This window comes from Pithys albifrons, chromosome 14 (assembly GCF_047495875.1).
Source record: "Pithys albifrons albifrons isolate INPA30051 chromosome 14, PitAlb_v1, whole genome shotgun sequence".
Classification (NCBI taxonomy): Eukaryota; Metazoa; Chordata; class Aves; order Passeriformes; family Thamnophilidae; genus Pithys; species Pithys albifrons.
The window spans coordinates 16691736-16718260 of record NC_092471.1 but is presented as its reverse complement, the minus strand read 5'-3'; the positions used below and the strand labels follow the sequence as shown (position 1 = coordinate 16718260).

The 26525-nt window shown below is 44.2% G+C and overlaps 2 protein-coding genes across 4 annotated transcripts; both read right to left on the bottom strand.

The window, feature by feature from the left end:
• Positions 1 to 201: 201 nt before the first annotated feature.
• CENPI (centromere protein I) lies at positions 202 to 20237 on the bottom strand. Of its 2 annotated transcripts, none has more exons than XM_071569171.1 (22): positions 20188 to 20237; positions 18137 to 18186; positions 17392 to 17709; positions 16567 to 16704; positions 15491 to 15609; positions 13514 to 13621; positions 12326 to 12374; positions 11965 to 12011; positions 11213 to 11302; positions 10649 to 10777; positions 10236 to 10394; positions 9851 to 9971; positions 9557 to 9645; positions 9107 to 9224; positions 8943 to 9007; positions 8387 to 8472; positions 7847 to 7982; positions 5382 to 5506; positions 4217 to 4265; positions 3833 to 4066; positions 1952 to 1993; positions 202 to 1151 (listed from the first exon to the last, which is right to left on the bottom strand). In XM_071569171.1, exons 3-22 carry the CDS (start codon positions 17585 to 17587, stop codon positions 1020 to 1022), a joined length of 2232 nt encoding a protein of 743 aa, XP_071425272.1. In that variant the 5' UTR covers positions 17588 to 17709; positions 18137 to 18186; positions 20188 to 20237; the 3' UTR covers positions 202 to 1019. The 2 variants fall into 2 exon arrangements, with proteins under 2 accessions (XP_071425272.1, XP_071425273.1); XM_071569172.1 differs by lacking the exon at positions 20188 to 20237 and adding an exon at positions 20088 to 20141.
• A 2536-nt stretch (positions 20238 to 22773) lies between these two features.
• On the bottom strand, positions 22774 to 26525 carry TMEM35A (transmembrane protein 35A). 2 transcript variants are annotated; one of them, XM_071569317.1, is made up of 2 exons: positions 26143 to 26525; positions 22774 to 23299 (listed from the first exon to the last, which is right to left on the bottom strand). In XM_071569317.1, the coding sequence occupies exons 1-2, from the start codon at positions 26260 to 26262 to the stop codon at positions 22913 to 22915; spliced, it is 507 nt and encodes a 168-aa protein (XP_071425418.1). In that variant the 5' UTR covers positions 26263 to 26525; the 3' UTR covers positions 22774 to 22912. The 2 variants fall into 2 exon arrangements, with proteins under 2 accessions (XP_071425418.1, XP_071425419.1); XM_071569318.1 differs by lacking the exon at positions 26143 to 26525 and adding an exon at positions 25357 to 25476.

Sequence of the window (26525 nt, the reverse complement as noted above, 5' to 3'; positions counted from 1 at the left end):
TGGAGTTACTCTCAGGACTGATTCCTTTATTGGATCAAACTACAGATTCCAAATACAAAATCCAGTGTACTCTGACCTAAATTTCAAGTGGTTACAACCTTGTTTTACACCAGTAAAATAAAGTTCATTGAATTCTGGAAACCTCAGTACAGCTCCTCCCAACCACAACTCAGTGTTAAAACGAAAAGACAGGAGATGATACTTTTTGTAGTGGAGTTTATTCAAAATGGCATGTTAAAAACATTTTACAGAATATAAATTATATATATGTACATCTATAATACACAACACCTACAGAGCTAGAAAGACAGAAAGGAAAGCTACATTTGCACTTACCAACAGAAAATGGTGAGCTGGTGGCAATACTGTACAAGGCCTCAAATCACCAATAAAACATCAACTGAGCACCAAATTTTCCAGCTGCATTAGAACATCATTATAAGCAATGCTGGCCAAAAGTCTGCTTTGGAAGCTTCAGAATGAAACTGAATTTCAGGAAAGTCACTTTGTTCAGCCTCTAAAAGTCAGTACATACATGAAACAAAAGGGAATTGGGGAACTCACATTGCTCCAATCCAACCCAATACATGCACAGACTATCCCTGAAAGGCTGATTAAGTTGTTTCCTGCTACCTGATGCTGAGGAAGGCAAAGCAGGTCAGGGAGCAACATTACTTATAAATGAAGCAGCACTGCTCACTACATTTTTGAGATGGAAAATGTTTGACTCTCAAAGCAGATACTCCAACAGAGAAAACATAGGATGAAAAATGTGGATGGTACAAAACATACAGCTCACCAATTTCACACCAGAGAAGTTCACAGGGGCAAGAGGGGCCTCAGTGTGAGTGACCCAAGGCAGCCTGAGCATTCCTTCTGAGTCTTCACTTTCATAAGAGAGATGTCAGTATGAGAGAAATTGCTCTGTTTCTTTCCTCTGAGGAAGGAAATAGTGACACAGTCCTTTAGATTCTGCCAATCTGTTCCAGATGACAGAAAAGCTCCAGTGAGTCCCAGGGTCACCCTTCCACATTCTCTGCCTTGCTGCGAGGGGCCTGGGAAACACGATTGATGCTGCTTTCAATGAAGAGCTTCAGGCCCTCCATACCTTGTGCATAGAGATATTCCAGATACCAGTCCCACCTCTTCCCCTACAAAACCAGAAAGAATAGTTAGATGTGCAGGACAAAGCTTTGTCTCCTCCTTAGGCCAATTTGAAGAGGTCTGCAAACACTGCCTGCCACAGTTTGACAACATCTGTAAACACCCACAGCTGTAAAGGGGCATCTCCTGTTCCCAAATGCCCAAACTTACACAATTCACATTCTTAGCTTCAACATGACAAATCATGACCTTTTTTAATGCTGAAAATAGTTATAAATCCCAGTTCTAAAAAGAGCATAGTCTCCTGGATCAACAGGGATGATGTCAGGGACTCAGTGAATATGGATATTAAAGCATTCCTTCCATCATTCCTCCAGATCAGGTTTTGAAGTACCCTGTGATGTAGGAAGAAAACCTGCTGCCACTGTATTGCTCAGTGGAGGATTCCTGTTCAAAGCTGTGGCAAAGCTACACATTCATCCCAGAAATTTAATATTAAGTTCATTGATAAGAGAAATTCTGCTCCAAGCGCATCAAGAATGCAACTTTTTCTTGGAGCCTGCAGAAAACAATAAACAGCTTTGTGCTGATAATGCACTGACTCATGGAGGAAATACATAAAATCTTAGCCCACTAGCCAGAGATGGCTTGAAACACAACTTCTCAAGTGTTGATGTCCTCTTGTTTGGGCCTGTTAAGAGACTGAATCAAAGCCTACAGCTGGAATTTTTCTCTTTCAAAATTTTTATAGAGCTTTTGTGGAACTGTTGAATATTATCACCTTATCCTCTTCTACACAGCTGCTGAAAATTGCCCAGCTTCACTTCACTGAAACAAGAAATCTTACCTTAATTAATTTGAAGTTCAAGGTGGTATCCTCTGGAAAAGCCTTGAGGAGAGGAAATAAAATAGTATCAGGTCAGATAAAAAGTATGTCCAGAGTTGCTGGGTCTCTGCTTAGGTGTGCAAAGAAGCTCAGAGACTTTTAATCATGCTTCAGGAAGGGGCTTCCAGCATCACACTATGTCCTAAGTGGCAAGATAACATCTAGACCCTCTTGCCCTGTGCTGCAGCACCACTGGACAGCAGCAGGGAATATTTATGGGTATCTTTAACTGTCTCTCACCAGTGTAAAAGCTTCCCCTTCAAAACATTAGAAAGATAATTCCCACCAATGAGAAAGAGCAAGAGGAGAGAACCTGCTGACACTCAGAGTACTGCTCGTGTTCCCCGAGTGTGCTGCAGAGCAGTGCCCTCTGGTGCTCAGCACTGCAGTGCCGAGGAAAATGTGACCCTGCTCCTCAATATTACTTTCTCATGCCCTAAAACACTCTTGTGATCACTGCTAAGCAAAATCTCTTTCTTAGTCTTGCAGTAGGAAGAATGGAAAAATTCTCCACCAGAAGGTTTTGGGGTTTGTTTTTGTTTTGTTGGGGGTTTTTAGGGGATTTTGTTTTGAGGGGTTTTGTTTGGGGTTTTTTGTCTTATGGTTGCTTGGTTGGTTGTGGATTTGGTTTTTTTAATATGTAAAACCTACAAAGAAGAATCAGGAAGTTGTATCAGGGGAGGTTTAGGTTGGATATCAGGAAAAGGTTCTTCCCCCAGCGGGTGGTCTGGCACTGAACAGGTTCCCCAGGGAAGTGGTCATGGCTCCAAGGCTGCCAGAGCTCAGAGTGCATTTGGAAAACTGTCTCAGGCACATGGTGGGATTCTTGGAGCTGTCCTGTGCAGAGCTTGTGGGTTCTTGTGGGTTCCTTCCAACACAGCATATTCTGTGATTCTAGGAAGCTTCAGAATGAAAATTATGTGGACAAAAGTTATGAGAAAGACCAAGGAAAAGAAGGTGTATATAATAAAAATAAAATAGCCTCCTCTGGCAGAGACAAAGTTTGGGTTTAACCAGCAGTAAGAGACAAACTAGCTTGATTTGGGACACAGAGCACTGTGAAATGTCCCAAACCAACATCCTTTGCTTCAGCTTCACCCTCAGATGTCCCTTGCTTCATTCCAGGAGTCACACCTACGCATGCACTGAGTCTGCCAGTGTTTCTCACGATAAAATGGCATCTTTGTGCACCCCTTGGACAGCCTACAGAACCTGATTTCTTGGAGCAGGGCACACATCTCAGAACAATAACAACTCTGGCAAGCTGCTCCCTCCACTCGTCAGCAGCTGCACTGAACACACGATGGCCCCTGTAATTCAGGACAACTACTGGCAGAACTCACACCAGACAATACAAGATCATCATATTATCTTACCTCTTACTTGAAGTAGCTACTTGTATTTCTGTTTTAATAAGCCATTCTCAAAAGCTACCACAAGAACCAGAGGGCACTGCCAAAAAGTTCTACCATGAAATGCTGTATACAATTTAACTATATATTTCTTGACTTTTGAAGTTTAAATATTTAGGTCACACTCTCTGTTTTGTGGGGCAAGATGTACTATTGGGAAGCTTTTACTGAATTTTCATTTATTTCACTGATTAGCTATTTTACTTCTATCTTCAAAGTGATCCTAAGCACAAATTCACATCCAAAACTGTTACATTCATGCTTTCACACCACACAAACAGACTATTCAAATTGTGCCACTGATCTGACACGAACACAGAATGCCACACCAGCTTTTGGAAGCTCAGTTGGCTCTACAAGTCCACCAGGACACCAAGAGATGCTGCTCTAGAGAACCTGTCCAGACAGAAATCTTGGCCTACACCATTACCTCCTTTAGGAAGAGGATAGAATAGCCCATCATGGCTGGGTGGTAGACAATATTGAAGCTTCTGTTTACATCCTTCACTCCAGTTGTCTTCAGCAGCTCCTCATCCATGCGAAGACCTTGGGGATGAATATCCTTCTGGAATACACTGGATGTCCACAGACAGCCCACCATAGCTGTTATGTACTGGTTGTACTCTTTGTATGTCTCGTTACTGAACTTGAACTGCAGAATTTTCTGAGGGACAAAACAAATCCATGAGCTCCATCCTCAAAGCAGCTGAGTGTTCCCACAGTCCTTCAAAGAATGCCACCAGTGCACCTCCCCTCCATTCCACCCAATTCCTTGCTAAGGTCTGTTCTAGCACGACAGATGTGTCCACTATACCTTTTTACTCTCCTCATTTTTTTTTGCAGCCACCAAATTGGTTCGATACCTGAAAAAAAAAAAAAACAAACAAAAGAGAAAGTTAGGGGTCAGTAAATCTTTACTACATGCCAGTAGTAGAAATGTAGTAGAATGCCAGTGGCTTTGAAAAAAGGTGGAGGAATGTATTAAGAAAACTTATTTCAGCCATGAGAGAGCTCATCAAACTTTACTGGTAAAAAAGAGAGACATGAAAAAGAATTCAAAGGGACTTTAACACTTGGCAAAGACCCATCCATTCCAGGCAGAGTAGGGACACACCTGATAATATTAATCTTTTAAATGATTCAGACATGACTGGTTTGCCTGGGACAGTCACCTTCATAAAGGCAGTATGTAAGAATTGACACCCAGCCTTAAAACCAGCAGAAAAATGCAGTGTGCTTTTAAGAAAGCAGACTTTCATTCACTAAGCAAAGAAACAGAAGCCACTGGAAGTAATGCAACTTGACAGTTGTTCTCTATAATAAGCACTAGCTCCTCTTATTTCCTCAAAACCACCCTGTCATGTTAATTACCCTGCAGATTCCTTAGAGAAAAAGCCACATGGAGAGCTCTGCACCAGCTGTCAGCTTTTGGCTACTCTTCTCCTCAGATGCAGCCACTGGAAGTAACAAGGCCAAGAACCACAGCCCTGGTGGTGGATCCTGCAGAGCACTAAACTGCTGTCTCTGGAGTTGCCAGCAGCACAAGGCAGTCCCAAATTCCAAGAGTTTGGAGGTGGCAGAAGTGCTTCCTACTCAGCACATGACAGAATTTGTAAGGAAAAGTTTAAGTCTAGTGGTCAAACCACAGGAGTAAGAAGTTGTATTTAGTACTAGTGATTCCAGCTGGCTGACTTAAGTTCTCTCAAAACCATACATGAACTTCTTCCTCTCCACGTATCAAAGATATGGAAATAGTATCAGGAAAGAGGTCAGAATCCTGCTACTTTGGGCAACAGGCTGCAAAAACCAGTAGTAACTACAGCTGTAAAATCCTGTATCATGAAAGCTGGGCACAAGCAGAACTTTCACCTTTGTCTTGCACAGGCAGCAAAAGTAGAATTTCAGATTTTACACCAAAGTAATTTAATTTCCAAAAGATTGAAAGAGAAGGCAAGGAGACCCCTCAGCTGCTGTAGTACCTGTACATGATGTAGCAGAGCTGATTCAAGGTGACAGAATCCATGCTGAGCAGCGCTGGGTAGAAAACCCCAGCAGGAGGCATTATCAACAAAGGCAGGTTGTACTTCAGGTACATGTCACACACCTGCAGGAATGAAGCACATCCAGGCTGATTATGGCTGCCAAAGTAATGGTAATGAAAAAGACCAAAAACCCCTAGTTTTGTGAAATTTCTGTTTCTGCTCTGCAAAATGTTTGCACAGCAAGGCCGCTGAACAGCATGAAGTGCTGGAGCCACTTTGTTCAGGTACAAACTGTCTAGTAGTGATAGAGATCAGTAAACTGTGGGTTAGAAGTCATACATTAAACTAAGCTAGACATTTTAATAGGATGAAATGGTAAAGAGCCAAGATTTTGTAGAGTTAGAGCCAAGGTTTTGCAAGTTTGACAGGTCATGTCACTGAACAAAGAAAAGGCAGAAGTCCAGCAGTGATGAAGACACTTCAAGACCACCCTGAGGGATGAAGTCAGGAGACCACTACCCAAATTCAAAGCCAAAAGAAAAGCTCCGCCCAATATTCCGCCTAGTCATTACTATGGAAATTAGAAGGTGTTAAATATGGACTTAAGACTATAAAATAGCTTATTTTCCACAAACAAGTTAGGCAAGTTTTTGCCCAGTATGAACTGGCTGTGCCTCCAACGTTGTCAATAAATACCTTTGCTGCTATTAGAATAAAAATCTTCTCTTAGCAGTTATTTTTGCGATGTTTTCGCTTATCAGTAATTATAAACCCTGAAGGACACAAGAGCAACAGAGAGTATGACACTGCATTCCAGCCAAATCCATCAACTTCATCTGAAAGGGAAGGCCAGGCTGGAGCTGTTTTGTTTCCTTCTCAATATGAGACACGCAAGTTCATATCTCAGTATCTGCAGCAACCACTCAGGTACACCATTTGTTCTGTCAGGGGTACTTGCTGAATCAAATCTACTCAGATCCCTGTGAAAAAGCAGCAGCCATTGTTTTCTGACCTGTTAGACCATTCCTGGATGGGATTGCACCAGACCTGACCTTGTTCCTAAGCCTGGCTTGCTGATACCAGCAAGCCAAACAGACCATACATCTCTTCTAAGCGGGAAGCCAAATCTATTGGAGCTTGCTGGAATTTCATGAACACACAATAAAGCTTTGTGGTAAAAAAGATAATATGGCCAGACAACATCAATTTATTACCAGACTCATGTTTGGAATTTAACATTGAGTTTCAAGTGAAAAAAAGACATTTTTAAATTTACGCAAATTTAACAAGATCTTCAGCTACAATAAGATTGAAAGCAACATTGGTGTAATATAACACATTACTGTCCTCTGTAGATTAGCCATGGTAACTACTGGCAAAGGAATGCTCTTCAGGAAAGTGTGCATCATTCTCAGAACAGGAGTGGTCTAAGAACATGCACAGCTAGTTCTTACAGTTCAGACCACAACGAAGTAAGCAGTGACAGCTCACCATCCAGAAAATTTACATTCTGTTAAATTAGGCAGTTGTTTTCAGATTCCTTTCCCTAATCTCACAACAGATTTTTCACTAAAGGTTGTTTGCCATACCTTCACCATTTTCTTCCTTGCCATGGGAAGTGCACAGATATTTTTATTTAACTGAATTACTCACATTTTGAGAAATTTAGGCTCTCCACTTACTATCTTGGCTGCAGAGATTTTACTTCATTTCATAAATCTCTATAGTTCTGAATATGAAAAACATCAGGAAAAAATTCAAATCCCAGTTGCCTGCTAGAGCACCAATATAATAATATATCAGAGTGAATGATCCTCTGTATAATCCCATAAAATAAGCATTTGTTTGTTTTAAACATATGGTCCAATGCAAGTATTGTTGCCCATTAGTTTTGTGCATTTTTAATGGACAATTTAGTTACAAGTAGATTCCAGAACTATCACTGTTTTTATAACTATTCACAGTTTTATCTAAACTGTAGGAGCTGTTGCTCTTGTTACATCATGGCTGAAGTTCACAATAAACACATCTACAGAGGACATGAGGAAACTGGAGAACAAACTTAAGGCTATTTGATGCTGCTTAGTTTTGTCTACAGGACAAACTGAGAAAAAAAATAATTTTTTCAAGAAGCATTTAAGGATAAAAAAAAGATAGGCTGTTTGAAGTTGAACTGAACATTGTTTTCTTTAAGTCATCATTAAAAAGCATGTTATGCCCTACAGTTACTTCCCCACCCACAGTTCACATCTGACTTAAGAGCAACCACACAGCAGCATATTTAGTTCTGGCTATGGAAGCAGCAGCAGCAGCAGCACCTTTCAAATGCAGATCCACCAAGCATTTGGAATCATCGTGCCTTTAATCACAAACTTCTGTAAACTACAAGGAAGATGTTTTTATGCTCTAGCAAACAGCCTTAGAGTATTTCAGAAGAAAGCCAAAATGATTGGAGTACTCACAGTCTCGTAGAAATTCAGAATGAAGATGAGCAATAATGTGGAATTGCTTTCCAAACGCAGTGCAGCAGTGGAGATCCGTCCAACAAAGTGGATCAGCTCGGCCACCACGTTCACTATTCCAGAAAGGGTGGTATTCCTGCAGCAATTGCATGACACAACATTGAGACATTCCCCTCTCTGCAGAGGGCAACACGGAAAAGTGGTAAAAAGAAACTGAATTTTATCCTTTTGCCCCACCAAACACTCAGCAACAGACACTTGTTCTTCAATACAACCAGTAACATTGTTATCACCATCATTATAAATATGATCCAGCTGTCAGTGTCAGCCTGGACATTTCAATTTTCAGTGTCAACAGAAATACTTTCAAAGAGACAAAAACCAGGACTGACAAGGTAGGTTACAATATAGCAAAATGATAACAGCACTGTTAACCTTCTAGTTGGTCTTTATGCTGGGTGATAGGGCCAGAATACATGTCTAAACACACAGGTGAGCACTGCACACAACATGGTTTGCATTTTTTTAAGACAAACTTACGAAGAATCAGCCTCTGCATTCACATGAATCACATTGCAATTTAACCAGTTCTGCAACAGCTCTTTCAGGCTCTCAAGAACACTGCACTGCAAGAGGCAAAAAGAAATCAGGCTGATGACAATTTATGTAAGCAAATAATACTAAACAAAAAAAGCCATGAAAGTTGACATACACAAGGAAAGGTACCAAGATTTTGTCAGGACCAACAGGAGCAGTGAGGTACTTGCACGTTCCCTGGAACTGAATGTATTGTTACAAAGCTTTTCCTGGAGAATGCAAGTTTCAAATACTGAGTGTTAAAACTGAAATAAAACAAATAATTGTCTTGTGTGCTGTCAGTTCTTTTATTTCCAGTGCCCCAGTCAGAAAAGAAAATATCTTTAAGACACTCATATTCCTAAAGAAGTTAAGCTGTAAGTAAATACTTTACCCTCATTTGGGCACAGCCTTCCCCAAAAGAAGTTCCCAATACAATCCCTCAGACTGGTACACCTAATTCAAGTGCAGAGAGCAGTATCAACTAGAAGTAAACAGTCATTGTATTCACTCAAATTACCTTAAAGTAAAGGGATGATGTGAAAAAGAGCTGTGCCAGGGGACCATAGAGATATGAGTTAATTTCTGAAACAAATGAGAAAGCAGTATGATACTGGTGAACAAATTTTATCCCCCAAGATAGCCCCACTGTCCGACCTCACCCAAAGGATCTGCAACACATACCAGAGAAACTGGTGAGGGGGATCCAAGTCACAAGTTTGAGGACTTCTGGTCGGCAGGAGCAGCCATCCCAGAGAGGAAGGCTCTTATACAGGAACTCTTCACAAGCAGAAAATCCCTCCTACAAAGCAGAAGAGGAGCATTCAAAAACTCATCTCATATGCCTGCACCTTGCCACGCTCACTTCACCCTGGGATAAGGAAGAGGCTGACACCTCCTTACTCCCATACAATTTGCCAAGACTTCCAAATTAGCATTTTCAATACCATTCTCAAATTATTTTTCCTGCAGAAAACAAGGCCATTTCCAGAATATTGACTTTCTGTAGGTATATGTATTTTTATTACTTGAGACACTCACTGCTCAGAAATATTACAGGAAACAGGAAAGTCCTGGAAGTTCTATAAGGGAAGACTTTTGGAAACCCTTGGCTTCCACAAAACATGCACTTACCTGCAAGAAACATTCTGCCTTGTAGACAGTTTCCAGGAAGCTCTTGAATTCTTTTTCATCTGTATTATCAACCACACACCAGGTGCATCCTAAACAGGAGAGAATATTGTATTTGAATACAAACACAGCAAGAACAAGCACAATGAAAAACCAAATTCAGTTCTCTTGCAGTAGTTGCTTTAGTATCATATGATTATCATTATAAATCTGAATAGCAAAGTACCATTACTGAAAACAGAAAAGCCTCAGACATCCTTTACCTCCCTCCCATGCAAGACAACACCAAGTTCCCACCTTCCTGGAGTATCTGGCCCATCCAATAGTAGAGCCTCAGGTAAATAGATTCGTCTCTGACACAATTCATGTAGTGAAGCAATAAAGGGTTTGCTAACACTGAACCCATCTGAGCAGGAAACTGCAAGAGAAATCAAAGAAAAAAAAAGGAATATTCAGCATTTACATCATCAAAATGCCAGATAATCTTGTTCTATCAGAGCTGTCCAATCCTTTCACCATCAACAAGAGAAACTCCAGAACTCATTCATCATCCTGTTAGGACCAGATGGTCTGCTAGAACCAGGTAGCCCACACACTATTCACACATAAACAAGGCATAAAGGAATATCCTTTAATTTCTCAAAACATTCATTGAGTTTACCAAGACCTTCCTGAAACTCACCTCTAGCCTGTGGATATTTTGTAGGAGCTGAGGAAATGTCTGCAGCTGCTCCACTGGAAAAGTCTCATTTGTACCAAACAAGTCAACACAGTTCTTCCCTTTGTCCTCTTCTAAATTATTTGCACTGCTTGCAGGTACAACCAACTGGGAATTCCATTTCTGTAGAAAAGAACCACAAATGAATAGCAATGACTCTGCTTCCAATGCAATGGAGTGCATGTGTGACCAGTGTTCCCAGAAAGACCCTGTTTTAAAAGAAAAATGTGTCCAGGCTTTCATTATACTGGGAATGCTGCATTCCCAGTATAGGTGCTCCACACTTCCCAGTGCTGAAATAAAGCCAGACTCCCATTATTTGCCAATATTCATAATGAAAAATGCTGCTTGGCCCCCTTCTAGGGCCCATAACATACCCTTTTTCGTGACTGAGGTTGAGTTGTGCCTAAAACCACTGCCTGGGCCAGGGGAGAGCCTCCCTGGTTTCTTTGTCTGACTGCAGTGATTGCTGCTTTCCATGGGCCCTCTGAATTCTTGAAGTAAGTCTGGAAACAGAAATCAGACATCTGTGCAAGAAGCCAAACTAAAACAGAGCAACAGAAAGATTAGTTTCTATTGTGATAAACATCACCACAGTGATGCAGGGACACTCAATTCTGCTTGACAAGATTTTCACAGCACAGAACTCTCATAATTCCTCAGTATCGTCACTTCTTGTGATGAAAAACAACAGTTGGGCTCTTATTGCCTTCTGAAATGATGTCCCTTTCAAAAGGGATCTGCAACACTTTTGTCTTATAATCTTCATTCAAATCAATCATCAATTCATAGAATCAATCTCACATATAGATTATACTGATTTTATGAAGAGGAAATAGAATTAATCTTGACCACTAAATCATGCTCTAGCTTAAATGGAAAGCTCAGTATAAACACTCTCATAAATATTGGTTCTAAATAGACTAAATCTAATTCCTTACCTTCGTTTTTGCAGGAAGGGTTATGGTCACCAGCTCTGGACAGAAGAGTTTGTAAAGTGATAGCAGAGCCTGCAGGTGAGACTGCATTCCCTGTCAAGCAGCAGAACAAGAGGGAAAACACATGGGGGAAGTTTTTCATACAGAAACTGAATACTGTTATTTTAGAAGCAAAAAACCTCAGTGATTAGTAAAAGCTGAATTTCTAGAGCTACATGTCAGTAAGTAACCACAGATGAGTAACTGAAAATGAAAGAACAGAAACTGTCAATGAAATACCATAGGAAAGGGATTAAAGAAAGAGCTTTCTTTAGTCATAACTAATAAAAAGTAATTTAGCAACCAAACCCAAGAAAAATAGTCTTTCTGCTGTCTAAAAAACATGTTGCTATAGCATCAGTTTTTTTCTTACAAAAAAGAGTAAGACCCTCTACAATCTTACATTTTTCAGTCATTTTTGATACCACTTGAAAAAGGAAGATGAAAACAAAATTAAAGACTAATAAATAAAAGATGCCCCTTGCTTCAGAGATTTCACCACACCTGGCCATAAAACACAGAGGTTTGTGCATATCATTGCAAGTGCTCACAAAACACATGTGAAAATTAGGGATGCATATGCAAGAGAGACAAGCTTTGATGCCACAAAAACTACAACCTACAATTCCAAGTTCATCCACTCTTCTCCATCCTGTGAGGACATTAGTGCATTATTAACCACAGTTCAAACTCTACAAGAATTGAAACAAACTCACCATTTTTGTTTGGAGGTCAAGCAGTTTCCTAACCCGAAAAGGCTTGACTGGAAACACAATTAAGAATATAAAGGATTTAAAAAACATTGTACAGACATTTGAACAAAAATGCAGTATCACTTTTATTATGATATCAGTGACAAAGCAAGCAGATCCAATCATTCTTCTTTCTAGGCTAATAGACAGACTTCCAATTCAGAAAGTGTTACACAAATTTTGGCCTGAACTATCACTCATGTTTCCTTGCCTCACAAGCACCACATTGGCCAATCATTGCACCAGCTGCACTGGAAGAAAAGGCAGTACCAGCAAACAGAATCAGGAACAAAATGGAATTCCAGCTCTTATAACTGGGACTCACCATTTTCTTTCCTGGTCAGCAGGTAGAGCAGGTGGCAGATGTAGGGGCACTGCAAAGCAAAGGCAGCAATGAACTCTCCTGCTACTTCAGGACACCCAAACAGCAGCAGAGGCTTCTCAGGAGGCTGTTCCACTCTGCTGGCTGCCTCGAGCCATCCCTGCAGCCCCATCAGGGCAGAGCTCACCTTCCTTCCTTAGCAAGCAGCCCAGTGTTTATGGTCTCTTATGCCCATTTCATTTAGACACTTTATCTGACAGTAACCAAGCTATTCAATAAGCTTGGATTGTGTCTTGGATGGTGTAAAGATTTCAAGAGTCAGAGGTAAAAGTACAATCACATTCTCAAAAAAAGGCACTTTTGAACCAATATATTTTTTAAGAGTTTCTGAATACAGCTGAAGTTGTAAAAGGGTTTTAAATTAGTTTCACACCAACTCTGGTGCACTTTCCAACTGACCCATCATGCCTGAAAATGCTGTATTAAACAGTAAGAACTTAATCCAGTTTTATGAAAAGATTATAACTAAAGATAACATAAAACCATTAAACACTTGACAAGCGATAGAACTTTTGAAACTTAACCACAAAATTTCCCAAACTGAAAGAATATTAATAATTTCATATCTAACATGACTACCAAGATTATCTCTATGTGTACTGAATCCAAACATTTCAGTATTCCAGTACCTGGATTTTACAGTTGCCATACAGCAGAAATTTCCTGAATCCTTGTTCTCATTTAAGCTACATTTCAAATCAATCAAGCAGAATAGCAATTAGTTTCTCACCCTTAAATAAACTCTGCTCTAAAAGGGATTTTTTTCTTTTTGACCAAGGTATACAAGTCAGTTCCTTCCCAGGAGCAGGAGACTTTACCTGCTGGTGTCTGACAATCCCAGAGACTGCAGCACCACAGTTAATCTTGGGAATTCAGACAGAATATATCCTCAACCTCTCTCTGACACACAACAGCAATTCTTGGAAACATGACCAAGACCAGACCACAGCAATCCTTACAGTACTTCCCTGTTTATGGATCTAAGTTACCCAGCAATCTTAAAAATGAAAAAAAAAAAAAGAAAATTTCTAGCCATCAGAAAATTGTCTCTAACCAACCAGACTAATTCCAGCATTACTATATTAATGAACACTTAGTTTTAGTTTGTCCAGTTTCTCCAGCTCTCCTTACCATCTTGTCATCTTGCAGGAAGGAGAAGAAACAACCATAGAGGGCATTAATTTGTTCCTTGTGGTCAATGAGGTCAAACACTGTGATCAGCCACCTTAAAAAAATCAACTGCAGACAAGAAAAAAGCCATCATTACATTAAGGGATGTGCAAAAGCAAGGCAGGGCAGTCAGTAGCCAACCTGAGACACAACCAGTAAGGATACAAACCACTCTCAAGGACAACCAGAGATAATTCAGCTGTGGAAAAGCCTGACAAGGGTATTCCTTGCAGCCCTCCTGGGAAAAGGGCACACTCCAACACCTTGCTAAAGTGCCTGTATATCAGTGCATGAAGTAAGGGAAACAAACACCTCTGAATGTATGTTATCCTCTCACCAAAGAGGAGACTGAGGGACTGGAGGGCATCTAAAGCAGAGCAACAAAGCTGGGAAAGGGTCTGGAGCACAAATCCTAAGAGCAACTGAGGGAGCTGGGGAAGCTCAGCCTGGAGAAAGGGGGGCTCAGAGGAGACCTCACTGCACTCTACAGTTCTCTGAAAGGAGGCTGAAGCGAGGTGGGAGTCAGTCTCTTCTCCCAAGTGTAAAGTGATAGATCCAGAAGAAACAGCATTAAGTTATGTCAGGGGAGGTTTAGGTTGGATATTAGAGAAAAGATTGTCACCAAAAGGGCTGTCCAGCACTGGCACAGGCTGCCCAGGGAAGTGGTTGAATCATCATCCATGGATGGATTTAAAAGATGTACAGGTGTGGCACCTGACATGGTTTAGTGGGCTTGGCAGCATTAGGCTAAGGGCTGTACTCTGGTCTCAAAAATCTTTTCCAATCTAAATGATTCTGTGATGAAAATAAATTCTGTGATTCTATGATGCAAACCGTTGAGCAGACTATGTGAACATAAAAGATTCTTTTGCCAATGTCAAGTCATGTTACCACAACCAAAGTACACATAACTCAGGGATACCTTGCTGAAGTTGAAGAATGTCTCACATAGCAGAAGTATTTCACAAAAATCAGAGAATGGATTGGGTTGGAAAAGACCTCTGAGATCATCAAGTCCAACCCTTGGTCCAACTCCAGTCCCTTTACCAGATCATGGCACTCAGTGCCACAGCCAATCTCAGTTTAAAAACCTCCAGGGATGGGGAATCCACCCCCTCTCTGGGCAGCCCATTCCAATTCCTGGTTACTCTCTCTGGAAAGAATTTTTTTCTGCTCTCCAACTTCAATTTCCCCTGGCAGAGCTTAAGCCCGTGCCCCCTTGTCCTATTGCTGAGTGCCTGGGAGAAGAGACCAACCCCCACCTGGCCAGAACTTCCCTTCAGGCAGTTCCAGACAGTGCTGAGGTCACCTCTGAGCCTCCTCTTCTCCAGGCTAAACACCCCCAGCTCCCTCAGCCTCTCCCCACAGCACTTGTGCTCCAGTCCCTTCTCCAGCCTCGTTGCTCTTCTCTGGCCCCGCTCCAGCCCCTCAATCTCTTTCCAGAACTGAGGGGCCCAGAACTGAACACAACATTCAAGGTGTGGCCTCCCCAACGCAGAGTCCAGGGGAAGGGTCACTGCCCTGGGCCTGCTGGCCACACTGTTTTTGATCCAGGCCAGGATCCCATTGGCCTTCTTGGCCACCTGGGCACACTGTTGGCTCATGTTGAGCTTCCTGTCAATCAGTCCCCCCAGGTCCCTCTGCCTGGCTGCTCTCCAGCCACTCTGTGCCCAGCCTGGAGCGCTGGATGGAGAATGTTGGTGGAGAAACCACTGCTGAGGAATTCTTAGATTCAGGACAAGCAGAAACTGTGCAAATGTTTCTTGGTTCCCACTGCAATTCCAGCAATGAGAGTCTCTACCAGTCTTGCTAAATGACAGACAGTATCTTGTGTAAGACCATGTACATTAAAACCTCAGGATTTTTGCTTCCTAGAAATAACCTGTGCTTATCATTCCTGTGCAGAAGCAAAACTACTTTAAGCACTTACTAAGTTACCTTGATGTTGCCTGAGCACTTGTTGGCACAGAGCCAAGACACAGCTGTAACCACAGAATCTTCTGGTATTACTGAGGCTGGGATCAGGCTCTTCAATAAACGAGTACTCACTGTGTCAGCTGGAAAACAAACCACTTTAAATAAGGTGGTGTTCATGTACCAGGTTCTTTGATATGGTTTTGCAGCTTAGGTCAAAATTCTCTGTGGACAAAATTATGCAGAGCTTCATTTGTTCAAAAGTAACAGTGCACAACAATCTAGTAAGGATTTACCTATACCTCAAAAAGGGAGGAGAAATATTTCTCCCAGCTTAATGAAATAAAATAAAATACTGACTATTTTAGTACTGAAATAGTCTTTGGACTCCTGGCAAGACAACCAAAAGTAACACAAATTCTGGTAACACTAAACACCCAATTCCTTCAGCAAAAGGGTATGTGACTGTCAGCCAAAGACCAGATGAGTGTTATGGAGACAAGCTGGTCATTTTAAATGAAGAAAAGCATTAAACTACTTGAATAATGGGAAGGGGATTCTGTGTGTTCCTCTTGTGCTGGAGGGAGGTGGAAGTTTAGGGTTTTTTCCAATGAATATTTCATTATTCACAAGTATAAATGGTGAACAACATTCCTAAGAAAGCAGCACGAGGGCTGCACTGGCTGCTGAATTGATTGCTAGGATGACATTTTACTTTTAGCAAGTTTCACTAAAACATCTGTGACAGTTTGTTTAATTATTTTGGTTTTGGGGCAATGAAACCCACACAAACAATCACAGCAAAGAAAAGACACAATGCTTGCTAAGGGAACACATCAAGCCTTCCAGAAACCTGCAGTTAGGAACAAAGGGAAAAGTTTTCAAACAGATCTCTAAGAAGCCATAATATTTAACTGGATCCCACTCCCCTGGAGCAAGAGCTGAGGTTAGTTTTTTACACCAAGGCCTGCCAGAAAAATTAGTTTTGCACTGCAGTACCCAACAATACAGTCACCATAAACACATTATCTTAAGGAGGTTTGACCAGAGGGGAAGGGCAGGTTAACAGAAGATACCCCAGCAGCATATAAAGGTTTTACCAAGCCTGCCACTGAGCACCACGTTCAGCAGTATCTCAAACCCTTCAGGGGGCAGCCCTTGTTCCAGGGCAATGCTTTCCACAGCAGACAAATGTTTCTGCAGAACACTGTTGCTTCTCAGGGAAACACGGCCTTGAACTAGGAAAAACAAACAGGATAAACACAGGGTGAAACAACTTCTGAACTGAAAATGAACTTTAAGCTACTCTGAATTGTTGCTACATATACTGATTTTTCAGTACATAGTGACAAAAAGGGGAAGAACTTTAAGACATTAAAGAAACATTTCTGTAGCTCAGGGATTAAAGAAGGAACACAGAAGTAAAATTAGATATTTTTTTAAAGAAAAACGGAGAGGGACTTTTTACAAGAGCATCTGGTGACAAGACAAGGGGCAATGGATTCAAACTGACAGGGAGCTGGTTTAGATTAGATGTTAGGGAAAAACTGCTTATTGTGAGGGTGGGCAGGCCCTGGCACAGGTTGCCCAGAGAAGCTGTGGCTGCCCCATCCCTATGAGTGTCCAAGGCCAGGCTGGATGGGACTTGGAGCAACCTGGGATAGAGGAAAATGTCCCTGCCCATGGCAGGGGAGTTTGGTCCTTTCCAACCCAAGCCATTCTGTGATTTTATGATATTCCTTTCTCTTTACACAGAAGTAACAGAAAGCTTTTAAGACATTAAAGAAATGTGACATAGCTCAGGCACAAGGGAGCGAACCAGATGCAAAATAGATTATTTTTATATTATTACCATTATTTTTATTGATAATGTCATTATTATTATGTTTTCAGTCTTAGAGAGCCAACCTTAAAAGTGCTCTTACCTTTTTCAAAGTAGCTCAAAGCTTGCTCCAGGGAGAACTCTTGGCTATCATTTTCCTGATTACTTTTCTGATGATCCTGGAGACTTTTTTTAGGGTCAGTTTTCCCTCCTTTTCGCCACGCAGAGAGATCAGTTTGGCTTTTATTGCCAACACCCAGAGGCCGCTTTGGGGTCTTAGAATTCTTTCTTCGGTGCATCTTTTCAGTCTCCCAGCTGAGACTGCAGAATTTCACTCATTTGTCACATGAGATCCAGTCCTTCATTAGGCAGGAAAAGAGATCAACCTCCAGCAGCTGAAGAACGTCAGAGAACTAGTTCCCTGCAAGGAAAGAAACAGGGATTTTCCTGACAGATTTTAGAGGCATCCTGCATAAAATAAGAGTAAATTTAGAGGAAGTAATTTAGAGCTGCCCCCCAAGAGATCAGCTAATATCCTCAAAAGAGGCACAAACAACAGTGTATCAAAACTGTTTTTTCTTATATTAAAAAAGAAAAAAATTCACAAATAAAAATTAACACAAGCTCCTTTCAATTTAAAAGTGACCTGATAAAATTTTAGACAGCATTGTGATCCAAAAAATTAATATAACCAGTAAGTTAGAATAACATAACCAACAGTTTTCTTCTGAGTTAATTTTGTGCATTATTATTTTCCTTACTTGTATTTTTAATGCAAATTTAATCAGTCAAGTCATGATTCTCTGCAAGGTTATGAACAGATTTTAGAGGATCATAACAAGACTTACCTTTCTATTTCACAAAAATTAGATTCTTCTGCAGCCTTTCTACCCAGGAGCTAGGATTGGAAAAAAGAAGAAATTTTGGAAAAAAACCCAGTGAAGCACCAGAGCTCCCAACAGTGCCAAACTGCACAGCTCTGTGTGAAATACAACCATGAAAAGTGTCATTTTCTCCTCAATATGCTGGAGAGATCAATATTTTACCCAGAAAAGGTGAAATTTTGCTGCAATTTCCTGAATTTGGTAGGGCACACATTCCTATATCTGGGTTGCTGGAGCCTCTCTTTCCTGACACAATAAAACCGAATGATTTTCAAGTCATATTCCCGCGTCAGTTCTCACTACCCTTCCATCAGAATCATCCCTGTTTTCCTGTAGGTTTGTTTGTAACTTCCCTGTGCAGCAAACCAAGGACAAACCTCTGGCTGGCTGTGACAAGACCCCTCTGAAGCACACACAGACACACACAGGACAGTGACATTCGAAATCTACTGACTTCAGGTGAAATGTGCACCCTCTGTATGAAAGGACAACACAAGCACATCAACACTCCCAGCCACATGCTCTCCATGATGGCAACCGAACACTGAGATGCTTCTAAACAAATTCCCAGTGGCAACTACACTGTGGCTACATTGACATGAACTTGACTGACATGGAAGACCTGCAGAAAACCATAACTCCTCTGGAATCCTGCTTTGTGCACCCTAAATCTCCTGAGCACTCCGTTAGTGATTCAGGAAGCAGATCAAGACAGTCCTCAGTGACCACACTCTGATTACAGTCACAGCTTTTTCTCAGCTTCCTCAGCACTTTCTCTACTGTACATGTTTGGTTTTTTTTTAACTTTTGTCTTGCAGGAGTTCTGCCATAAAGGTTTGGTAAGGAAGAGTGTCGGGCATTAGAGCAGAACTAAGAGGCTGGAAGGCCAGTTCTGAGTGAACTCTGAGTGAATTGAGTGAACTCCCTCACCTCCTTCCCCCTGCAGACCCCACCGCGACTCCCCCAGGTCACTCCAGCCACCCAGAGTGTCCCCTGAGGTGACAGAGGGATCCCGACCCAGCCCCGGGGAGGAGCAGGGCCGGGGGAACGGGAGAGTCCGGCTGTCCCAGCCACTGACCCTCCTGCTGCCCTGGACACTGCCCATCCCACGGCCACTGACCAACCCCCTGCCCTGGGCACTGCCCATCCCATGGTCACTGACCACCCCCCTGCCCCGGGCACTGACCATCCTATGGCCGCTGACCATCCCCCGGCCCTGGGCACTGCCCATCCCATGGCCACTGACCAAACCCCCACCACATCCACTGACCATCCTATGGCCGCTGACCATCCCCCTGCCCTGGGCACTGCCCATCCCATGGCCACTGACCAACCCCCCTGCCCCGGGCACTGACCATCCTATGGCTGCTGACCACCCCCCTGCCCCTGGCACTGACCATCCTATGGCTGCTGACCACCCCCCTGCCCCGGGCACTGACCATCCTATGGCCGCTGACCATCCCGTGGCCATTGACCAACCCCCCACCACATCCACTGACCATCCTATGGCCACTGACCACCCCCCTGCCCCGGGCACTGACCATCCTATGGCCGCTGACCATCCCGTGGCCATTGACCAACCCCCCATCACATCCACTGACCATCCCACGGGCCACTGACCACCTCACGGCCACAGCCACTGACCCTCCCGCTGCCCCCCGGACACTGCCCACCCCATGGCCCACTGACTCCGGCATTGCCCATCCCATGGCCCGCTGCCCACCCCATGGCCCAGACCCCACGGGCACTGCCCCTCCCATGGCCCGCTGACCCCGGCACTGCCCATCCCATGGCCCGCTGCCCACCCCATGGCCCAGACCCCATGGGCACTGCCGCTCCCATGGCCCACTGACCCCCGCACTGCCGCTCCCATGGCCCGCTGACCCCGGCACTGCCCATCCCATGGCCCGCTGACCCCGGCACTGCCGCTCCCATGGCCCACTGATCCCGGCACTGCCGCTCCCATGGCCCACTGACCCCCGCACTGCCCATCCCAGACCCCGCTGTCGCCTCACCCAGTCCCGCCTCTCCAACCGTCCCGCCGTTCAAACCGCGCCGCCGCCGCTCTGCGCCTGCGCAGTGGCCGCCACCGCCCCTCCGGGCAGCGCGCCCCGCCCTCCTCCCCATCTCGTGCGCGTGCGCGCAGAGGGTGGGAACGACGCCGACGCTTCCGCCCTTCCTGCCCCTCTCCGGGCGGGTCTGAGCATGCGCGGGACGTGCCCGGCGGGGCGGGAATTGCCATGTGGGGAAATTCGGGAGCGCTTGGAGCGTTCCCTTGTCCATGAGGTGCGAGCTGCACCGCTAAGAACACATCATGGAAAAAAGAGAGGGGGAAAATTGATATATAAAGAGAGCAGGGAGGTGATCCAGTAACGCTGAGGCTCTAAACAGTGAGGCCTGGATGAGGATGACAGGGATGAAATTATGGACTTGGAGATAAAAGGAACATGGAAACAAAAAGAAAAAAAAGAGGAGTAAATTAGCATCGAGGTCTTACAAAAGGAGTGGAGCGGTTCGTGTGGCCTCCGGCGAGCACAGATGGCTGGCAGCGGCCAAAAATAGCCTGTTAATGCTGGGGGCAGTGATAGAGGTCAGGCCGCCCACATAAATACGGAATTGGCTGCTGGGCTGCAAGGAAAGGCTCCTCTGCCTCGGTGAGAACACGCAGCCACCCGTTTCGCTGCAAATGTGCTAACAGGGGATGGTTTTTAGTGTTCACGGAGCAGTCGGAAGGTTGTGCAGGGACAGGCTTTGCCCCGTGGGATGGTGTGTTGTTATGGCACCTGTACGGGCTTGGGTGAGGAATACACAGAATACAAACACAGCTCTGGTTCCCGAGGGTTTCCTGAGCTGGTGCTCAGGGGGGTGAGTGGGCAGAGGGGCTGCAGCAGTTCGGCTGTGAGGACCTCCTGTAGGACATACACATCAAGGGGCAGTTTTGAGTTATACGGTGATTATTAACCCCACCCAGGGCTTGGCTCTCTTCGGGAGAGTAAAGCAAATTCTGTGTCTGTTTGGGATGACCTTGAGGTAGTCTGGGAAGATGAGATTGTCTAGCAGACAATCTCTTCATTCCTTTGTCAGGGTGCACATCTGACAAGAGGTATTTAGTCTCTCTGGGGCTCTGGGAGTGGGCTTTTTCAGTGTATATATATATATACACACAAGGGGCTGCATCTGTGGGCTTTTTCAGTGTATATATATATATACATATGTATATATACACACAAGGGGCTGCATCTGTTCCAGCAGCAAACCTAAGAAGAAAACTGCATGTGCACATCCCTCACCAATTTTTACACAGACACAATGATGACAGTTCACTGGAGTTACTTTTTCTCACTGCCACCTTGTACTGTAGCAGAAATTTATCTGAGACTGTTTCATTTCCATATCCAAATATCCCTTTTAAATGTCTGTGGATATTACTGTGTAGCCAAGTATTGTTCAGCTGCCTTCCCCTCTGCATTGCCTTGCCTCTCTCAAGTTGCCTGACATCATTCTGCCCATTTTTTGTGTTTGACCACAGGGAAGTGTTTTCAGACATGTGTCTCTCTCTCTCTCTCTCAAAAAAAAAAAAAAAAAAAAGAAATTTGTTTCTATAAAGACGTTTTTCTCCAAATTTCAAAAAGTTTATTTTCATGAATAGTTAAAAAAATAAGGAAAACTGAAAACAGACAAACATTAAGAAAACCAGACAAATTCAGAGGTAACACATGCTCCTTATGACACTCTTAAGTTTTCAGATACAACACAGGGATTCAGGCTCTGGTAACAGGAGTTCTCCCAGCTCACCAAGGCTGTATTTGGGATGAGCAATGAGGTACCTGGGATTGTTCAGACCCTCATCTACCAAACAACAATTCTATAAAGTCATGGTAGCTGTGGAAAAAAGTTTTTTTCTTGCAAGGAAATGGGGAGCACAATGCTATTTGCCAACATCAGAGAGATACTTTGGAGTTGTTTGGGCAGTTCTGCTCCCCATCCTCTCTCCAGGGATCCTTGCTCTCTGCCAAAAAGGGTAAGGAGATGCCATTGCCTCATGTGAAGCAGGCAAAATATTACTGTTATCAGGCCATTGTCCCAGTCTTGGAGCCTCTGCATGGAAATCAAGGAAGATGCAAACAGCATCTCATGTTTCCCCTGGATAACCAGTCCAGGACAAGGACTGGGCACAGAGACAGCAAAAGCTGAGGGATCCCTCTCTCCAACACAACAAACAGCACTTTTATGGTAAGGAGGGTCTCTTTTACCCCTGGACTATGGAAAAGGAATTGCAGGTGTGTGGGTGGGGCTGCACAGGCCAGCACAGGGACACTGGCCATGTCCTGCCCACCTGCTGCCCCAGACTGTCAGGCAGCAGCAGCCAGGCCAGGGCTGGGCTCAGGGTGGGCTCAGGGACTGACCTCCCACTGCAGCAGTGCCAGGGTAAGCCTGACTGCCCACCCAGGTCCCTGCCCAGATGGGTTTGCAGCCCCTGCTGAGGCTGGCACTGCTCCAGCCAGGTTGCTGGCTGCCTCCAAGCTGTCCCCAGAAAGCTGGCTTGTGTTTTTCTACATTACAGGGCAGCAGCAAAAGCAAGACTACAGTGTAGACGTACCTTGTATCTCTCAGACCCCAAGTGCAACTTTATTTAGACAGACCAAAAAAAAAATGCAAATAGGTAAATAAAAACCAAATTTTTCTGGGTGATTTTGGAGAGAGCTGCCTCGAGGGTCCGTGTTTCTCACATGCACCCAACTAGGATACCTTCATTTTGCCTTTCTCAGGAGCTGCCTCGTGGATGAGCGGCTGCTCCTCGCCGTTCACCGACAGCATCCTCTTCTCCGGGGGCAGCTCCTCGGGCTGGCGGGCGATCAGCAGGCGGCAGGTGAGCAGGATCCCGAACACCAGGGCGTGGGCGTAGCGCTTCAGGGGGTCCCCCACCAGCTGGTGGAAAAACAGCACAGCCAGCACGAGGAGCAGCAGCAGAAAGTTGGCCACGTCTTTGGGGCGACCAGGCACCAGTGTCATGACAATGCCACACGCCACCTCCAGGGCGCCGATGCTCTTGCGGAGCAGGATGGAGCTGACTCCCATCTTCTTCAGCATGGGCAGGGCCCGCACGTAGCTTTTGTACGCTCGTTTCTGAAATCAAGGGTACAACACCCTCATGTGAGAAAGTGAAGGCAAAGGTACCTTCCACTGAAAGAGACCGATGTGCAATATGACCTAAAGGTGACTTCAACCATCACAGACCCCTCTGGTGCAACACCCAATCTGTAAAGCTTCTCTTGGGGGAGTATTAAACCATCAACCTGCAGTTCCCCCTTTACAAGCTGTTGTCTCCTCACTGGAAATCAGCTCTGCAATCTAGCAGCCCTCTCTGGAACTACGACCAGACCAGATGAAATCTGAAGTTACACTTCCTAGAACTGGCAGTGCAGAACCATATTGTTAAAAAGAAAAAAAATGCTTGTCCTTCAAAATTCAGTAACACACCCAGTCCCTGCAAAGCCAAGGCACAGTAAGCAAATACAAAAGTCTCTATCTCAGAGCAACTTAACATATCCCACTGTTTCTGGGCAGTGCAATCTTAGTGTGGGACTACACATCAAAGCTGAGGTGCACCAACCCTCTCCTGGACTTACACACTTTTATGATCTTTCTTTCCTCAGGTGAAAGCAAACCGACCTTTGACATCATGTGCTCCCTACTTCATGCTGGATTTAGAAGAAGTGCAAGTTGCAAGACTCAGCCTGCTTACACAGCTGCCACTTTTTTTTAAAGAAACAACTTCTATCCTTACATATGTTCAACTTGAACATATGTATTTGTATTTATTCTTGTATATGTATGTATTCTTGTATTTGAACATTAGGTGCTCACGGGTTTATTGTTTTGTTTGGGGGTTGGTGGGGTTTTTGTTTTGTTTGTTTGTTTTTTTGCAATCAAGTATTTAGTTTTTGTATGTATATATATTAATAAAGCTCGTAGTTATTCAAGACACTGAAATTATTTCCACTTCCACTTTTGCAGATATTCTTGCCATTGTGTTCTCTGCTTTCTAATCAGGGAGAGGGAAATGGAAACCAAATACCAGGTACAGGGTTGTTCAGCTTCCATAGGCACTGAAAAATTCTGGATTTACTTCCATATGATTTTGGGAACCTGCATTACAGGCACACAGAACTTCCTCACTTCTCTGTAGGTTTTGATGCTTCCTTCTGGGAGGATCTGACACTGTATATGTGGTTAAAAAATATATAGCATTGTAATTTTTGCTACAAAATAATCTAAGCTCTCACAACAAATTTACTCTAAGTGCATTTTAAACCATCAGTGATTAAAGCCTCAGAGCAGAGTATTTTTAAACAGTTGTAAAAATCACAGCTTTTTAAAAAATGTACCATAAGCACGTCCCAGAGTACTCTGGTATTTCAGGTATTTTAATAGACAAACAGCTGTGTTTCCTGCTGAATGAAAAGCCACAAGTTCGGTGCTATAGGTAGAAAACAGAGGTTCTCTATTTGTTGGGGGCAAAAAGCCATCCCTATGGATTAGCAAAGTCAGGTTTTCACTAACTGTCTCCACGACATGACAGACCTCAGAGTGTGCAGCACAGCCAAGGCAGGAGAGCCCAATGAAGCATAAATATGTGACAATATGGGCTATGAAGAATAATGGTGCTGTTGGATATCTGGTTTTCTCCTTACACAACCAGAGACCTTTCCTATCTGTAGGCCTGCCTCTTGGTAAAGCAGAAAGGGACAGAGAAGCAAAATATTTTACAGAGCAAGCATTTTGCAATGCTTCCAAGGTCTCTGCTTTTTTTCTGTTTCTTTTTTTTTTTTTATTTTTCTTCTATTGCAAAAGCTTAAGAGCTTTGTTTTCTGGGCATTTTATCTCAGTCTCTTGCTAATGAGTTACTTCTTGGGGATTCTTCCCTGTGAGATCCCTGTGCTGGGCTGCAGACAAGGCATTGCAATTCAGATGTTATTTGAGAGCTAAGGAAAAGCAGCTGGGCAGGTGGAGCAAAGGGAGAGAATAGAACATGCTGGAAACTTCCAGCACTATTTTTTTAGGTGCACAAAAATCATACCAGTGCTTTTCAACTACTGCAATGAACAATGGGGAAAGGGGGAGCAGGCAGGAGAACAAATAAACATAGATGAGGAAGCAGAATGTGGCAGCCAGTCCCTCACCTGCCTGCAGCTCTCAGCTGGCCAAGCTCTGCAGCAGGGCTGGCCCTGAGCAGAGAGGAGCATAAACCATCTTGCCAGGTGAGAAATGCACACAGCAACTTCTCCATCCTCTCTTCACCCCCTTCCTGTTAGGCAAGAGGAGGAAAGGATCGTTTCCTCGGCTAAAGAGAATAATAAGATGACTAATACCTTCCTCTGCCAACTACAAATCTCAAAGCAGTTCACAATCATGAATTAATCCCTGCACAAGTCTTGTGAGGTAAAGACAGTCAGTGTTATTATCCTTCCTGTAAAGCATAGAATTGTGAGGATGAACATCTGGCTGCCAAAGCAGGCATCTGCTTTTCCTACCCCTCATCCAGGGGGTAGGTTTTCTCCCTGATTTTCAGGGATCAGCTTTCCTTGCCTGCTGCATATCTGGCACTTCTACAGACCCGGCTTTTAGGGATTCTTGTGGCCCCATCTTTTGCAGGTATCAGTGTGCTGTGCTACCCTGTCCTCCCTGCCCCCCCTCCCTGTCCTTATCCACAGAGGTTTCTCCATGGATAGGCTCAGATGGAGCCCAGGCAAGGGCCGCCAGGATATCTTGGGCTCTGCGTATTGTTGGCTTCTCTCCATGTCTATCAAATAAGGAGACAGAGAAGCTTCTCCCCTCTCCATCCCATCGCTCGTGGCTCCAGGGCAGGCACCCTCTGCCTACCCCTACAACCGCTGCTCCTGCTGCAAGGTTGGAGGGGAGAGAGCCCTAATGCCCCCCCTCCCCTGTGCTGCCGCTGCCCGACTCACCATCTCGTTGTAGGCATCTCTGCTGAGCCGAGGGGTCAGTTTGATGGTCCCCATAAAGACAAAGAAGAGCCCCAGGGCCACCGAGAGGGCGACGATGGTGATAGTCCTGGGAGATGCCATAGAGCTGCAGGGATCCGGTCCTAGCGAGGCCTTCTGGCTCTGGCTGCCAGCCCGGGTGGGAGGGAGTCCGTCACCATTGAAGGCTGTAGGAATAAAGCTGCAGAGGCAGGAGGATGACAGCGGGAGGGGATTCAGCCTCCTCCACTCGGCAACCCCTGGGTCCTAATGCCCTGCAGCCGGAGCCAGGCAGCTCCAGCACCTGGCGCGCTCCTGCCAGTAAGTCATCCTCTGTTTCCTTGCATGTTCCATAAATCGCCCACAGA

Bases quoted from the DNA above. Each gene is read 5' to 3' on its own strand.
- CENPI (XM_071569171.1), bottom strand. From the start codon at position 17,587: ATGCACCGAAGAAAGAATTCTAAGACCCCAAAGCGGCCTCTGGGTGTT. The intron at 5,507-7,846 runs GTGAGTACTCCA...TCATTCCTGCAG, and splicing joins TTCTGAATTTCTACGAGACT to GTGTGTGACATGTACCTGAA. The intron at 4,067-4,216 runs GTATAGTGGACA...TTTGTCCCTCAG, and splicing joins AAAATGAGGAGAGTAAAAAG to AAAATTCTGCAGTTCAAGTT.
- TMEM35A (XM_071569317.1), bottom strand. From the start codon at position 26,262: ATGGCATCTCCCAGGACTATCACCATCGTCGCCCTCTCGGTGGCCCTG. The intron at 23,300-26,142 runs GTGAGTCGGGCA...CCTTGATTTCAG, and splicing joins GAGATGCCTACAACGAGATG to AAACGAGCGTACAAAAGCTA.